Consider the following 16,735-nt stretch of genomic DNA (forward strand, 5'->3'; position numbering starts at 1 on the left):
AGCATCTTCCCTTTGCCACATACGCTTCCTGCCAGAAAAGGTAATCCTCAATTGAAAGGATAGCCTTGTGCTTCTCTGTACTTTATTTCCTGTGATTTTTTAATTCTTTATAAAACCTTTCTGGTTTGCAGGTGTAATCTCACATTTACATTGTTATCTGCTTTTGAAGGAAAAAAAGAGTCCAAGTTCTCAAATTTTCCAAGTTTCCTCACATAGTCTCATCATGAAATGTTTACTCCTCTCTAGTGCGATTTTTAAATTTGTTTTACTACTTTGCCTGTAATGACTAGCGGTGGAGCCATTTGTTATTCTTGTTACTCTCTCCATAACATGGGCTGACAACCCTGTTTGAGCTGCCATGCTCACTCTTGCCTATATTTAAAATAGCCCGGTAGGTTACCCTGAAGTTACAAGTAAAGACCAGAATGTCCTTGAATGTATGTTTCTAGGCTGAAGATTTTCCAAGAGTGTATTCTAGATTCAAGCCAGCATCTCCTGTAGCAAATCCCCAAATACAGAAAACACTTGTTTTGGTGTATTGTCTCCTTTGTGTGGTCCCCTGTAGGGGAAACTTAGTAAATTGTGGATAGAACAACGTAGGTTCAAATCTAGCTCTGTTTTTAGTCTTTGTAATCTGGGTGTTATGTGCCCTCACCCCAGTGGGTGTTAGTTTCTTCATCTAGTGTTTGAGGATAATGACGTCTGTTCACTTTAGCCATCTTGCCTGTGAAAACTTACCTTATAAGCAGGAAAGACTGATAAAGAATAGGAGTGTCATCGTTAATCACAAAAATATTTCTACAAATTGTATTAATTCTTGATGTGTCATGGGTATAGTCATTATCACACTTTTATTGTTGGGTTGTTCATGCTTACATCCTTCCAAGAAGGGTTAAAAATTGCATAGTAAAAGTATAATGGAACAATGTGGAACCTTTAACCTTGACACCCACGTAAAAATCATCAGATTCACTCACTGTGTTAACATCTACTACAATATAATTTAGATAACATGAAGGCTGTGAATAGTAGATGCTGCATAGATCCTAAAAAGAGGTTTTTTTCCCCTAAAATCTTACCAGGGTGAGCTCTGCTGATAAGAGCAAGATTGTTTATGAATATTGGTATACTTAAAGATATGAATTATGATGAGAACCTAGTACATCTTTCTGTAATGTTATTAGATTTTATAAAATCCCAAACTCTGAGGCATTTTCTTGGTTAGAAAACCAAGGTCTAGTGTACAAATTTATTAATTTAGTACAACAACTTTTGAAACCTCAGGTAATTCAGTTGTCCTCAGAAATGGATCATCTTCCTTCCTGAATATTCCTTCCAGGAGGACATTGTCCAAAGCTAGAACTCCTCATAGGTAAGGACTTACTACACTGACCTCTCCCTCAGATCCAACACCTTACCTGGCACACATCAGACATTCTGCATGCACCTATTATTTTTTTAGTTTCTTATAGCCAGTGAAGAGGATTCTTCATAGTCACCTGTATAATTTCACATTTACTTTAATAGCCGTCTAGACAAATGAAGGTAAAATATGGATTAGCACATGAATTATTTACTGATCTTTCTTTCTTTAAAAAAAACAAAACAAAACAAAAAAACACCTTGGAATTAGAAGGGTCCCTTAACACAGAACTTTATCATTATGTAAAAAAGGTTAGTAATCTCTGTAACAATATAACTAAATCAATGTGACAATCAATGTAACGATATAACTAAAGTCACCCAACTGAATGGGAGCCATATACCACTCATTATGTAGTAAATTTAAGCATGATTTTATATACACAATAGGTAACTAGTAAATATTTGTTGAATTGTATCAAGTAGAGCAGTTTGGGGTTTAGAACAAGGAACAATCAACTACTGCATCAGGAGCTGGAGAGAAGGATCACAGTGGAAAGCAGGGATGAGATTAGAGAGGGCTTCAAATGCATTTCTCATTAGTTTTAATTTTGCTTTCAGTGTGGAGCTCTGGATGGCTCTGGCATGAGAAAACTGACATGTTGAAAAGCAGCAATTTAGAAAGTTGAGTTTGGCAAGTTGTTAAGATGGATTGGAGCAGGGAGAGAGAAACTGCACACAACTCCCTTCTGCCCACCTTATTCCTCTTAAATCAGATAACTACTTTGTTTCCCTTTAATCATATAAATGATATCCATTTATGCTACCTGAATTGTTACTTTTTTGTATTTGCTTTAAAAGTAATTCTAAAGTAATTTCTACTTTTTTGTATGTTGTTTTAGAAGTAATTCTAATGTTATTTTCTTGAATGCTTTCCATCCCCAAATAAATTGTGCCTTTTGTGAATCGTGACCATTATGTAATATTTTATATGAGAACAGGTGACACAATGAAATATTTTATTCATTCTCCCAATTATCTTGTACCAAATTTTTAGAACACTGATGTAAACTCAGGTGCCCTCATTTGAAATACTTTTGGAGAATCTTTCTTCATTCTTCTGTATGTGATTAAAAGATTGACATTATACACATTCATTTAACAACTATTAATTAAAATCAACTATTGCAAAACACTTAGAATATGATTTTCTTGGGCTTGTTTTTAAATGAAGATAATGTATAGACTAGCAACGATAGTAAGTTTTCTTCCACCTCTTTGCTTTCCTTTCCTTACTTCTTACCCCCAGGGTTTAAAGTCCTATTTTTAAGCCTCTTGCTGTTGAGTTGTTTTCTTTAATATCTGTCACATATATTTGACTGACACATTTATTGAATGTACCGGGGGGGCCTTCATGCAGAGCCTGCTAAACTTTAAAGGCTTGTTTCTTTCTTCAGAGAAGTTGAGTCAAATTAATAATGGTCCTTAGAGAAGCAGGAAGCTTCTGGGTCTTGACAAACTGGCAGGGAGGCTCAGACAATGTCTCGCTGTAGCCTGGAGGCCGGGCGGATTTGATTGACCAGTTCTCACACAACTGAAAGGCCTTCTTTTGAATGGCAGCCTGCCACCCTAAGTGTTTGTCAGTGTAGGCACTGAAGCAGAATAGCATTTGGGAAGCAAAATATAATTGTAAGTGAGAGAAAAGTTGGAGGACAATGGCTCTACTAGAGGCAGAGAAGAAAGGATGATGGTTTCTTGTGCTTCTATGGAGACAAAACATCTCCTGAATTTATAGAAGGAATCTTATTCATTGAGAACATAAGTAGGATATCATTCATGTTGAACAAACTCATTATTAATCTCATAAGACCATTGTGTCTCAGATAAGTTTACCTAATATGGGAAGTAGTTCATTCAACCATCTAATTATAGAAGAATGGGATGAGATGCAGTGGGTTTGGTAACAATAACAAAGTGAAAATGAGGTATAAAACCAACTGTTCTGTCTATCTTTGAAGGAAAGTCATAAAATCAGTGTTGATAAATCAGTGATAGAAAAAATAAGAAATTTCTTTTAATGTATCTAATAAAACTGAGAAAGATATTTTGTCATTGAACTCATTTGGCTAAATTTCCCTTATATTGGTACTTATTGACCTTATGAATTTTGATAGTGGTACTTGTACAGCTGTTATTAAGTTTTCATCTAGTAACTACTACATTTCTGATTTTCTAAGGTTGATAACTTGATTGTAAATAACAATAGTAAAAACTGAGATCCATGTGATCTTTTAGCATTATAGTTTATTTCACAATCTAGTAAGGCCAGAAGTTGACATAAACGCTATGCTATCCAGAGACCATTCATTCCTATCTAGCTTTGAGTTTATTTTTTTAATTTAATAATTTGCATAATAAACATAGATACTGAAAAGAAATATGCCTACATTATTTAGGATTGTAGTCACTATTGATGTAGTAATATTTAACAAATGAATCATAAAAATTCAGGGCATATAGTGTGATGTTTAAGATTCTTATCAGTAAATATTGGCTAATTATATAAAAGATTGTTTCCAGAGTTTTAACAAATAACAAGAATTGGATTGTGGAGGTACTATTTCTCATGAAGAACAGAATACCTGTTTCCTATCTGACCTTGTGAAATAAAATCTACTTTTTCTAACAAATAACTTTTACAACATGAATATCTTATGGGATATTTAAAGAGTTATGTTTTTTTTTAATTTGTGATTTCTTTCTAAGACATTTCTGGAATACCTGGAAGGCATATTTTTTGGAGAATAAAATAATCACCGTACTTAATCATTTACTAGAAATTAATACTTTGACCTGATGTTTTAAGTTGCTTCATTTTATTTTTAGAAAGATTAACCCTGAATTATAAATTTTTAGGAAGAATTCTGTAAGAATGTTTCTTGACATTTTATAATTCTTTGAAGTATCTACTAATAATCAATCATATTAAATACATGTTTTCAAGTTTAAAAAACACTGAAACTCCAGTATAGCCCTGATTTCCATAAGCTGAATTCTATACTAAGATCTTACCCTCAGATTTTTGGTAAGCATGTCTAGTCACTAAAGTAGCAAAAGATTCCTGTTGTTAGAATAGTTTACTCCTGAGGCAGACCAGTGTCATTGACCCTAAGAAGATCATCATGTATGGATCTCAGTGTTTCTTTAAATTTTTTCATTAAAAAAATTCTAAATTATGCCTCTTTACATATCTTTAAAAGTAAAACCAAAATTGACTTGAAATAACAGTCAAGGATATTCACCTCTTTTTTTAAAAAAAAGGGCCATGTACTAGGTAAATATGTAGAGTCATTTAAACATCTACATTTGATATTGTAAATCTTTTGTGAGTTATTTACAGCAATTGAATTGAGCTTATAGTTTCTATATATGATTCCTGAGAAATACATAGTATGATTATTTCTGACTAGATTGAAAGCTTACATTTGTATTGTGGTATAAATTAGTTATAAATTCTGTTTTGTTGTACTCAGTTGCATTGTTTTCATCAGGTAGTTTATCACATGGGTATATGTGAAATTTCTTCATTTATTAAATTTCAGATTACGTATTTCAAGCCAGAGCAAGACTTAAACATTTTTCCATAAGTATAGCCGCAGGTAAACAAGCAATTTTAGCCCTGAAAATAGCTTCTGCTTCTGTCAACACTTTGTTTATTCTTTCTCTGAGATAAAAAGTTCAGTTTTCTGATATTTGTACCAAGATAAAGTCAGTAAACAAGATTAATATAGTGTGGAAAAGGTTGTCAGCAGCCCTGGCAAAGGAAATAAGTTGCCTGTACATAGAACATACTGTAAACTGAATAAAAGTGTCAGGTCCACCATGAGATAATGTGATCATGAACCTCTAACAAAGCATGACATAGGCGCAGTCGGCTTTTCTCATAGCCACTGTGTAGAAAATGGATTACTATATTCCAGGGTTACCCACTGGAATAGCATGACAACCTCATTTTGAGATGAGTGCAGGTGTAGTCCTGGAGTTGAGCCACGTGTTTACCTGTGGTGCTCAAACCATAGGGTTATTAATGTCATCATCTGTGCACGTTTGCAATATTTGCATTTCTTAGAGTTTCAGTATGTGCTGGCACCCATGTTACCCAATTGATACGAGACAGAATACATTTTTGAAAATGTTCGTTTCTTCTGAGGGGCACTTGTTGCCTCATCATGCCTTTTTGGATTCTATACGTTAAGTGGCACTTCTATAATTACAGAGGGATTTTTTTTTTTTAATATGGCAGAGCATAATGTAAAGCCTTTTGCTGTCAGTTTATGTCTCATCAGTTGTGATGGTGGATTCATGCTGTGTTTATGTTCCCGCTGAGAACCCTCTATAGGATAGGAAAGTTGTGACATTTTCTTTAAAAATGGGAATAGCTTGCAGTGTCAAAAAAGTTGAACCTTGAATTCTTTATCAGCTTTTTAATTTGATTTCGAAATAAAGGAATAAAATGTTTTCTCTTAAGTGAAATTACATTTTGTTCTATGTAAGTACACAAACAATTCCTAACTTTATGGGAAAACTATAAAAAGGACTACTCACTACTTCCTTGACTTAAGTCTTTGTATGCATTTTTTTTGAAGTACAGTTGGTTTACAATGTTGTGTTAGTTTCAGATATACAGCAAAGTGATTCAGTTATACATATATATATGTATATATTCTTTTTCAGATTCTTTTTCATTCTAGGTTATTACAAGATAATGAATATATTTCCCTATGCTATACAGCAGGTCCTTGTTGCTTAGCTATTTTATATATAGTAGTGAGTATAGTTTAATCCCAAACTCCTAATTTGTATGCATTTAAAATGTGTGCATTATAATACATGTTATTTACATTTAGGAGTTAACTACAAACATGTTGGTCCTAGGAAATATCATCTTCTCAGCACTAATCTAATAAACCTTTTTTAATATACAGTTAAATATATTTGCAGTTGTACAGTATTTGGAAACGAGAGTCAGTGGTCTAGTTCTTAAGAAAGATTTTTTTTTCTGTTATGAAGGTACATTTTAAATAGTCTTAAAATTCTAGCCGAGGAACTATGCTAGACTAAAACAAATAGCACATTGTTAGCAATAATTAAAGTATCTTTTGGTCCATGCAGTTGTGTCTTAGATTTTGAGAATCGTTATATTCTCCATTTCAGAGTGGATGTCCTCAAATGAAAACATCCCTATTATTCACTGCCGTTTTACACACTCAACTGTGACCTGTTTTTGGTTTTAAATCTCCTTTCAGGTGACCACTCCTGGCCCAGTCAGTAACAAGAGAATGGTTCACTTTTCCCCAGATTCTCATCACCATGAGTGAGTATGCATGGTATTTGTATAATCTTGTTGGGCTATTCTGTATCTTTCTTTTGGGAAATTGGTAGCTATTGCTAGTAAAGGTGGTTCAATTTAAATCTGTCTTATAAAAGAGTAAACATCATATACCAAGGACAGTAGTCCAAGAACAATTTAAATGAAACCCACGACAGAAATTTAAAGAAAAGTTTTTAAGTAATCATTCTTTTATTTTACTTGCAATAGAATTTGAAATTCACGTGTTACTGAAAGTCATACATAAGATTATCTCAAAGCATTTAAATTTTCATTACATTCAGTAGCATCAAGCTCTCCTTCGACTCATCCATCCTCACTTCCTTCCTTCTACAACCCTTTCTAAGGTACTGAAATGAAGAGTGAGTCTTTTCCTCATTAATTCTCTACCCTCTGCTCCTGTCCAGCATGAGCTGTGATGGGACCAGAAAGTATTTGCATTTAGCAACAAAAGAAAGAGACTAATTTACTAGATAACTCCAAAAAAGTAGAGCTGTGGCTTGGTGAGTTATGGAGTGAATTTCTAGGTGCTAATTCTATTTCTAAATACATCTTTGTTGGAAAACCTGAAATAAGTTGTGTATTTTGGCTCAATACCATGTGTCTCCTATGAAGCTGGTTGAACTTGAGAAAGACCATTAAAGTATGGAACGATATGAATTAATTATTGAATGAATTTTTTCTGGAAAACAATTATATTAGGACCCATTAGGTCCTGTTTTTTAAATCTACTTTTTAACAAATATAAAGCAGAAACTATTGTTCAGATGTAGCTTAATTTATAAATATTAATATGAGTACAATTTATATGATATAAAATATTATCTATATAGATTATTTTTATATATTTACTTCTATAGCTTATGATATCACAACGTTCCCTCTTAATAGCTTATCTTACTCATTGTTTTATTATCCCATAAAAGACCTTCTCTCTTTTTTCACTCAAACAGAAAAAAAAAAAAATGGATAAAGCATTTTTTATCTCATAATGACCACCAGAAGATTTGTATGTTTTCGTCTTGATTTTCTGTTCTGATAGAAAACTAATACTCAAGAAAGTAGATTTAGAGCTATATTTAAGCCAAAACTCTCATTTGGTAAAGATTATAAATGCTCTGAGGGCAAACAATCTCTATCACCATCGTAATCCAGTGCCAGTTGTTGAGTGAGTGAAGACATAAAAGTTTGTATTTAAAAGAGGACAAATGCAATAATGTCAGTTGAGTATTGCTTCTGAAATTAGCCGGTATGACCCTCATTGAAATATCCCAACAACCTTCCACACCCATCTCCCCATAAATAAGAGTTTCTGGGGATGGAATGCCACCGTTTTTAGAGTTTCCCAAGTCATCCCAATGTGTTTGATTACAATTCTCTCAACACTCGGGACTAAAACGGTCATTTTACTACCTCGCACCGTCCACATTTTTTAGTATCTCATTCTGACCTCCTCTTTTCCACATCCTCCTCCATTATTTTAATTACAGCTCTGTTATCTTTTATATGGATCTTTCTGTCTCTACTCTCTCACTATTTCAGTACATACTACTTATTTCTACTATTCAAGTTCAGCTCTGATCCTTTTATTTTCCTATTAAAACGTCCAGTATTGATTGCCTCTTGACAGTAGACAAACCTTAGCATATCGTTAAACACCTTCCACAGTCTGGCTCCAGTTACGTTTCCACTTTGTTATCCATTATCTCTTCCTCCTAACACCAGTGGTCCAGCTGTCTACCTCTGTGCACTGGCCCCTTTAGCCAGTGACTTTGCTCATTCATCTCCTATCCATATCTGTCAAAACCCTATTTATTATTCAAGACTGATTGAAAAGTCATCTATTATATTTTTCAGGATGTACTAGGTGCAAGTAACAGAGTATGAAACTAATGCTAGCTCAGACCAAAAGGTTTGGTTTTTCTTTTCCTCACATGAGAAGTTAGAAGGAAGATGGCTCTAGGGCTTGCTGCTAAGCTTAAAGATATTATCAAGGGCCAGACTATTTCTCTTTTTCTGCTTCATCACTTGTGTTCGTGTCCTAGAGCTACAGTAACAAAGTATGACAAACTGGGTGACTTAAACAACAAATATATTGTCTCATAGCTCTTTTCTTTTTCCATACTTTTTCTTTTATTTCATTGCAGAATAAAATTCCTCTTGCATTCTTGCACTCTCCCTTTAATTTTCTATATTCTTAAAATACTTTTTATTGAAGTATAGGTAACATACAATATTATATTAGTTTCATTTATTGAAGAAGCTGTCTTTTCCCCATTGTATGTTCTTGCCTCCTTTGTCATAGATTAATCGCCCATATAAGTGTGGGTTCGTTTCTGGGCTCTCTGTTCTGTTCCCTTGGTCTGTGTATCTTTCTTTGTGCCAGTACTGCACTGTTTTGATTACTATAGCTTTGTAGTATAGTTTGAAATCAGGGAGCATGACACCTCCAAGCATTGCTCTTCTTCCTTAAGAGTGCTTTGGCTGTCTCACATTTCTGAAGCCTGGAAGTCCAAGATCAGGGTATCAGCAGGGTTGGTTCCTTCCAAGGGCCCTGAGGGAGAATCTGTTCCTTGCCCCCCTCCTCACTTGTGGTTTGCTGGCAGTCTTTGTTGTTCCTTGACTTCTGCTGCATCACCCCAGTCTCTGCCTTCATCTTCCCATTGCCTTTGCCCTGTGTCTGTATCTGTGTCCAACTTTCTGCTTTTTATAATGACACAGATACAGATATATAATAACATTTTGTAAGGTCAAATTGAATTAGGGCCCACCCTAGTGACCTCATTTTAACTTGATTACCTCTGTAAAGACCCTATTTCAAAATAAGGTCACATTTTACAGTACTAGGGGTTAGGACTCCAACATATCTTTGGTGGGGGGTGGGGGGACACATTTCAACACAGCATCTTCCTGGTCTTTTTTTCTTATATGTCTTCAGATTTACTGCCTCATAGTCTCAAGATGGCGCCTATGGCTCCACATATCATGTCTGCATTCAAGGCAGGAAGAAGAGGGAAGGACAGTACAAGCAGCTTTCCTCAAGAAACAAAATTATTTTCATAAATCACTCACCCACCTTCCCTTAATTCTCATTGACCAGAACTGGGTTACTTGGTCACCCATAGTTGCAAGCGAGTTTAGGAATGTAGCTGTCTAGCAAAGGTTTAGATCAGTCATGATAGGTTACTTGAGTCTGGCACATAGTGGCCCCTAACTAAACAAGGATAAGAAGAGGATACTATCCATTGAGTAGCTGCTAACAAAATTTGTCGTACTCAGCTCACTGACTTTTCAACATCCATACACAGTCTTCACTCCATACATACATACTGTGTGAAATACCTTTCCTGCCTTTCCCAAAGAAGATCACTTCAAAGTCTCATCCAGTTACATCATCTGTCTCAAAATCTCATCCGGGACCTCTGAGTGACATATGAAGCTTTCATCAGATCTGGCTATGGCTCCTTGTAGTATGTTGTATGTAGCATAAATTAAAGGTGACTGCATATAAAATATAGAATTTTGGAGAATGCAGGCTATTTCAACAAAAGCTCCTATTCGGTAAAGGAAGCACTTAATATACGTCCAATTTGGCAAGCAGTCCTTTTCTGCTTTCTTGGAGGACCTTTCTTGTTATTTACATGTAAGATCACAGCTGATACGTTCATTACCTCAGATGCCCTTCCAGGGTGCTGCACAGTTTTTGCAACTCATTTCTTTTTTTTTTTTCCCTGCAGCTTTATTGAGGTATAATTGACAAATAAAAACTTGTAGAATATTTAAAGTGTGCAACATGATAATTTTCTGTATATTTATATACATATACACACATGTTGTAAAAAGATTCCTACCATCGAATTAACACATTCATCAGCTCACATATTTACTTTTTTTTTTTTTGGTGAGAACATTTAAGATCTACTCTCTTAACTTTCAAGCATACAGTACAATATTGTTAATTATAGTTGTCATTAATGTACATTAGATCCTCAGGCTTTATTCATCTTATAACTGAAAGTTTGTGCCCTTTTATCAGCCTCTCCCTAGCTCCTCCACCCCACTCCCCACCTCAGCCCCTGTCAACCATGATTCTACTCTGTTTCTAGAAGTTCAACTTTTTTTTTTTCTTAAGATTCCACATATAAATGATATCAGCACTATTTATCTTTTTCTGTCTGGCTTACTTCACCTAGCATAATGCCCTCCATGTTCATCCATGTTGTCACAAGTGGCAGGATTTCCTTCCTTTTAAGGCTGAATAATACTCCATTGTGTGTGTGTATATTAATTGACCATATATGCATGGGTTTATTTCTGGGCTCTCTATTTTGTTCCATTGATCTATGTGTCTGTTTTTAGCCAATACCATACTTTTTTGATTGCTATACTATAATATATATATATATATATATATATATATATATATATATATATATATTTAGTATGTATTTTTTGAAGATAGTTTGAAATCAGGAAGTGTGATAGCTCCAGGTTTGCTCTTCTTTATCAAGGTTGCTTTGGCTATTTAGGGTTTTTTATGGCTCCATACAAATTTTAGGATTTGTTTTCTAGTTCTGTGAAAAATGACATTGGAATTTTTATGATTCCCTTCGCTCTGTGGATTGTATGGATATCTGTGCATAGTATAGATATTTTAGCAATATTAATTGTTCCTATTCATGAATACAAAATCTCTTTCCATTTATTTGTGTCTTCTTCCATCAGTGTTTTATAGTTTTTGGTGCATAGATGTTTCACCTCTTTGGTTAAATTTATTCCTAAATATTTTATTATTTTTGATGCTATTGTATATGGGATTGTTTTCATAACTTCTCTTTGTGATATTTTGTTGTTAGTGTATCCAAACACAGCCAACTTATGTATATTGATTTTGTGTCCTATAGCTTTACTGAACTTGTTCATTTGTTCTAATAGCTTTTTGGTGGAGTCTTTACGATTTTCTATGTGTACTATCAGGTCATCTGCAAATAGAGACAATTTTACTTCTTCCTTTCTGGTATGGATGTTTTTACTTTCTTTTTCTTGCCTAATTTCTCTGGCTAGCGCCTCCAATATCTGTTGAGTAGAAGTGGCAAGAGTAGTAGCCATCCTTGTCCTTTTCCTAATCTAAGAGGAAAAGCTTTCAGCTTTTTACCATTGACTATGATGTTAGCTGTGGGCTTGTTATATATGGCCTTTACCATGTTGAGGTACATTCATTCCTTCTATTTGTTGAGGGTTTTTATCATGAAAAGATGGTGAATTTTATCATTTGCTTTTTATGCATCTATTAAGATGATCACATGACTTTTATCCTTCATTTGGTTAATTTGATGTATCACATTTATTAATTAGCAGTTGTTGAACTATCCTTGCATCCCTGGAATAAATCCCACTTGATCATTGTGTATGACCCTGTTGAATTTGTTTTGCTAGTACTTTGTTGAAGATTTTTCTATGTTTATCGGGAATATTGGCCTGTAATTTTCTTTTCTTGTAGAATCCTTCTCTGGCTTTGGTATCAGGATATAATGCTGGCCTCGTAAAATGAGTTTGAAAGTGTTCCCTCCTCTTTGATTTTTTGGAAGACTTTGAGAAGGATTGGTATTAATTTTTCTTTAAATATTTCATGGAATTCACCAGTGAAGTGATCTGGTCCTGGACTTTTTTTTTTTTTTTTTGCATAGTTTTTGATTACTGGTTCAATCTGCTTCCTAGTAATTGGTCTTCTTAGATTTTCTGTTTCTTCATGATTTCAGTTTTGGTAAATTTTATGTTTCTAGGAATTTCTTCATTTCTTCTAGGTTATCTGATTTGTTGGAATATAATTGCTTATAGTAGTTTCTTGTGATCCTTAGTATTTTTATGTGATCAGTTGTAACAGCTGGGAAAGTATGTAGTTAAGCCCCTTCCAGGGAGAACAAAGATGGGTGTTTTGCCTGCTCCCTCTACACTGAGCTTAGGTGTATTGCCATGAGGGGGCATTGTTCCTGTGTCTGTTTAAAAACTGCTTCTTTGTTTGCTGTAGTCCTGTGGGACTAGTGAATGCAAGCTCCACTGGCTGTCAGAGCCAGGAGATCCAGGGCCTGTCCCTCAGGTGGCAGCTGCAAAAGCTGGGGCACCAGACATGTGTACAAGCTAGCAGCGTGGTTTTATTGTTCCAGCAAGCAGGAGTGAGAAGGTGGGGGAAGTGCCCCCAGCCCCCTGGACTCTGAGGAGGATCGCAGCCAGCCCCTAGATGCATCCTCAGTTAGACTCTAGAACCTCAGATGGCAGCTTGTAAGGTTTGCCATCAAACCTTTGCCTTCTAGGAAAAGACTGGGAGATGGACATTTCTAAGCAAACATCCTGCTCCCTCTGGGCTGAACCTTGAGGGATAGCCACAGAGAGTGCTCACGTGCCCATTAAGAACTGCTTCTTTCTTTGCAGTCCTTTGAGTCTCAGAGCTGGGTGCTTTGGGGGCCCTTCCCTCCGGTGGCAGTCTTAAAATTGCCTTTCTTCCACTTTAGAAAAAAAGATGCCCTCTCAGTTCTGATCTGATCTTGGCACATTTCCCTATAGTGTAACATCCTCTTGGGTTCCAAACAGGGGGTCATTCATATTGTACTGATATTGACGTTGACAGATTAAATCAAATGACTAAGTCACAAAGCTTTATGCAATTTAGGTAGCTACTAATTCTTTGTTTTCAGCATCTATTAGATTATTAAAAATACCGCTTAATCTTGAAATCATTGTGTGTGATATTTTTTGGCATAAAACTCTGAAGGAGTTCAATAATCAAGTGTTGGTTCTAACCAAATTCCTTTTTTTTTTTTAATAAATGTTATTATTTTAAATTTATTTATTTATTTATTTGTTTTTGGCTGTGTTGGGTCTTCGTTTCTATGCGAGGGCTTTCTCTAGTTGCGGCAAGCGGGGGCCACTCTTCATCGCGGTGCGCGGGCCTCTCACCGTCGCGGCCTCTCTTGTTGCGGAGCACAGGCTCCAGACGCGCAGGCTCAGTAGGTGTGGCTCACGGGCCCAGTTGCTCCGCGGCATGTGGGATCTTTCCAGACCAGGGCTCGAACCCGTGTCCCCTGCATTGGCAGGCAGATTCTCAACCACTGCGTCACCAGGGAAGCCCCCAAATTCCTTTTATTTCCATTTATCAATTTGTGTGAACAAGGTTTCTGAGCACTCAAATTGTTAAAAATAACAGTAGAATTGATGCTAATGGTAATATTCATCAATAGATGTATGAACTAATTTGGGGGGGAAACTTGTTAATGATAGCTTTCTAATAAAATTTTATTTTTATGTTTAGTATTATCAAAATGTATTTATGTTGGTTTAGTTGAGTACTAATGAAAACTATTTCAGGTCTTAAGTAACTGATGGTTATCAACTAACAATTATTATTAGTATTGACTAACTTATAGACTTTTCAAAATAATTTTTACTCTAGTTTTATAGTCACAGATCCTTAAGGAAATGTTATATGTGTATTTATATACATATGTATGTATGTTATATAGATAACACACACATTTTTGTTGCAGAAGACTATAATAGGATAACTAATAAAAGGCTTTCAAGTATAAAATTATATTACATTAGAATAAACTTCTGTGAATGAGTGAATTGTAAATTGAAGGGATTCAAGGAGAAAAATAAGCCATGTAAAATTTTCAACTTTTAAAGACGTGCCTGTCCTGGTATCTTTTTTTAATGCACCGATGGCTAATATAAAAACACAATGATATTTAGATTACAGTGTATATATTCAAAAGAGTGGTTCAGTTTATTTTACTTTGAAATATCAATATATAAAATTAATAGAAAATGAATCCTTTGCAAATATTTAAATTATGATGAAAATTTTAGATGTCTACATAAAAATATGCAAAGGGAGGATATTTTCATAACTGTTTCAGGCAATATGTGCTCAAAAATGGTTGAACACCACTCTTGTGTAGACTCCGGTCAGGAACAAATAACGGAATATCCTACAAATAATGGTTTAAACAGAGAGCTGTTTAGTGTACTCACATAACTGGAAGTCTGGAAGTAGAGAGTTAGTTGCACAGCTATTGAGGAGGCAATAACAGTATCTGCTACAACCTCCTTTAAGGAATCTTTTTTTTTATCCCCCAAATTTCAACCAGCAATTCTCGATACCTTCTATATTCTCCTTTTGGGTCTTTATTTCTACTTGATTACAGTATTTGTCATGTTATTCTCTAGACTGTAGTTATTATATGCATACCTTATTCCTCTAATGAACCATGAATTTGCCAAGGATGGAAGCTTTTTCTTGTTCTTACATTTCTCGTAATATACAATACAATGCACACATCAAAAATCACTGGCTCTGGGGTCAAGGTTATCAAGTTCCACTACTGGATAGTGATGAGGAGAAGACCCCCCTCTTCCTGATACTTGCACAAGAGTATAGGGAAAGCATAGATGAACTGTGGTTTTGTGTAATCCTTGCTGCACTTACCTCAGAATGCAGAACTGTAAGAATGGCTAAAATAGTCATTCAATTACTAAATATTTAGAAACTTCTAATTGGATAGTAGGCAACAACTACTATTTTCAGTGAATGATTCCTCTAAGTCAATATTTGTTTTGCTTTGGAAGATCAACTACAAAAAATAATCTGATATAGGAATACTTAAAATAATTTTACTTCATAGAATTTCAAGAATTTTATTTTTAATAAATAAGGGGAAATATTTTACAGGTTCTAATGCAATAACATTTAGGAATTTTCAGTTCCTATGGTCGCGTGGTTAATAAAGTTTAGTGTAGGGCAGCTTGGAAAAGTCTAATCGAAGAAACAGAACTGCTGAGCTGAGGGATGGAAAAGGATGGTTTTAGAGTCATTAGAGCAATACCCAGCATGGTGCTCAGTGTGGAAAAACTCACCTCACTGAAAGTTTTCAGCGCAGTATATGAGAAAGTGGAAGTAGGTCATTAAAATGTGAAGAGTTTCTCTAAAGAAGATATCTTACAATAATTTCAATTATAAAATAAAATTACTTGTAGAAATTTGGTGAGCAGCCAACTTTGCTGAGCACAAGTTAGATTATGGAGTCTTGGTTTTAAAGGTAGACTAACCCGTGCTCTGTACAGATATTGAGAAGCCTTATAGAGTGTCATAATTATGAAAATGTGATTATTTTCACTGTACTAATTGTTTTATATTCCATCTGATAATTATTTCCTTGGAACATGTACTTCTCTTCTTAAAGTCCAATTGTTAATATGTGATAGTTTTCTTTTAATGGGAAATATAATGCAAATAAATGAAATATTCATTAAAATAACCATAGAGAGTTACACAAAATGTGACAAGAACCTCAATCCAACTAAAGCCGAGAAATTAGTATCTAATTTCTGAGTAAAAATAGCATGTTAAGTTTTGAAACTCACATTTAATTATTCTGTTGACTTTTTGAAAATACAAATATTAAAATCTGCAAAATAAAATTAATATATGACTACCTAGTTTTAAAAAATGTTGGGGCTTCCCTGGTGGCGCAGTGGTTAAGAATCCGCCTGCCAATGCAGGGGACACAGGTTCGAGCCCTGGTCTGGGAAGATCCCACATGCCGTGGAGCAACTAAGCCCATGCGCCACAACTACTGAGCCCGTGCTCTAGAGCCCGCGAGTCACAACTACTGAGCCCATGTGCCACAACTACTGAAGCCCGCGCACCTAGAGCCTGTGCTCCACAACAAGAGAAGCCACTGCAATGAGAAGCCTGCGCACCACAGTGAAGAGTAGCCCCTGCTCGCCGCAACTAGAGAAAGCTCGCGCGCAGCAACGAAGACCCCACGCAGCCAAAAATAAATAAATAAAATAAATAAATGTATAAAAAAATAAAAATATTAAAGGTATCAAATGGGGTTACTTTTTATTCACTCCACCTCCCTTTATGCCTTTATGTATTGACCTTAAATGGTCCAGAATTTTTTCCTTTCCAACATTTTTCCA

General features: G+C 35.1%; 1 protein-coding gene across 6 annotated transcripts in view; it reads left to right on the forward strand.

Annotated features, from left to right (window-relative positions):
* GPATCH2 (G-patch domain containing 2) overlaps positions 1-16,735 on the forward strand; it is a 170,748-nt gene that overhangs the window by 88,899 nt on the left and 65,114 nt on the right. For all 6 annotated transcript variants that reach the window (XM_007173523.2, XM_028164334.2, XM_057552793.1 and 3 more), the window contains one exon: positions 6,669-6,736. In XM_007173523.2, the coding sequence (XP_007173585.1) occupies positions 6,669-6,736 (68 nt within the window). The remainder of the gene's footprint in view (positions 1-6,668; positions 6,737-16,735) is intronic.

Source organism: Balaenoptera acutorostrata, chromosome 1 (assembly GCF_949987535.1).
Source record: "Balaenoptera acutorostrata chromosome 1, mBalAcu1.1, whole genome shotgun sequence".
Classification (NCBI taxonomy): domain Eukaryota; kingdom Metazoa; phylum Chordata; class Mammalia; order Artiodactyla; family Balaenopteridae; genus Balaenoptera; species Balaenoptera acutorostrata.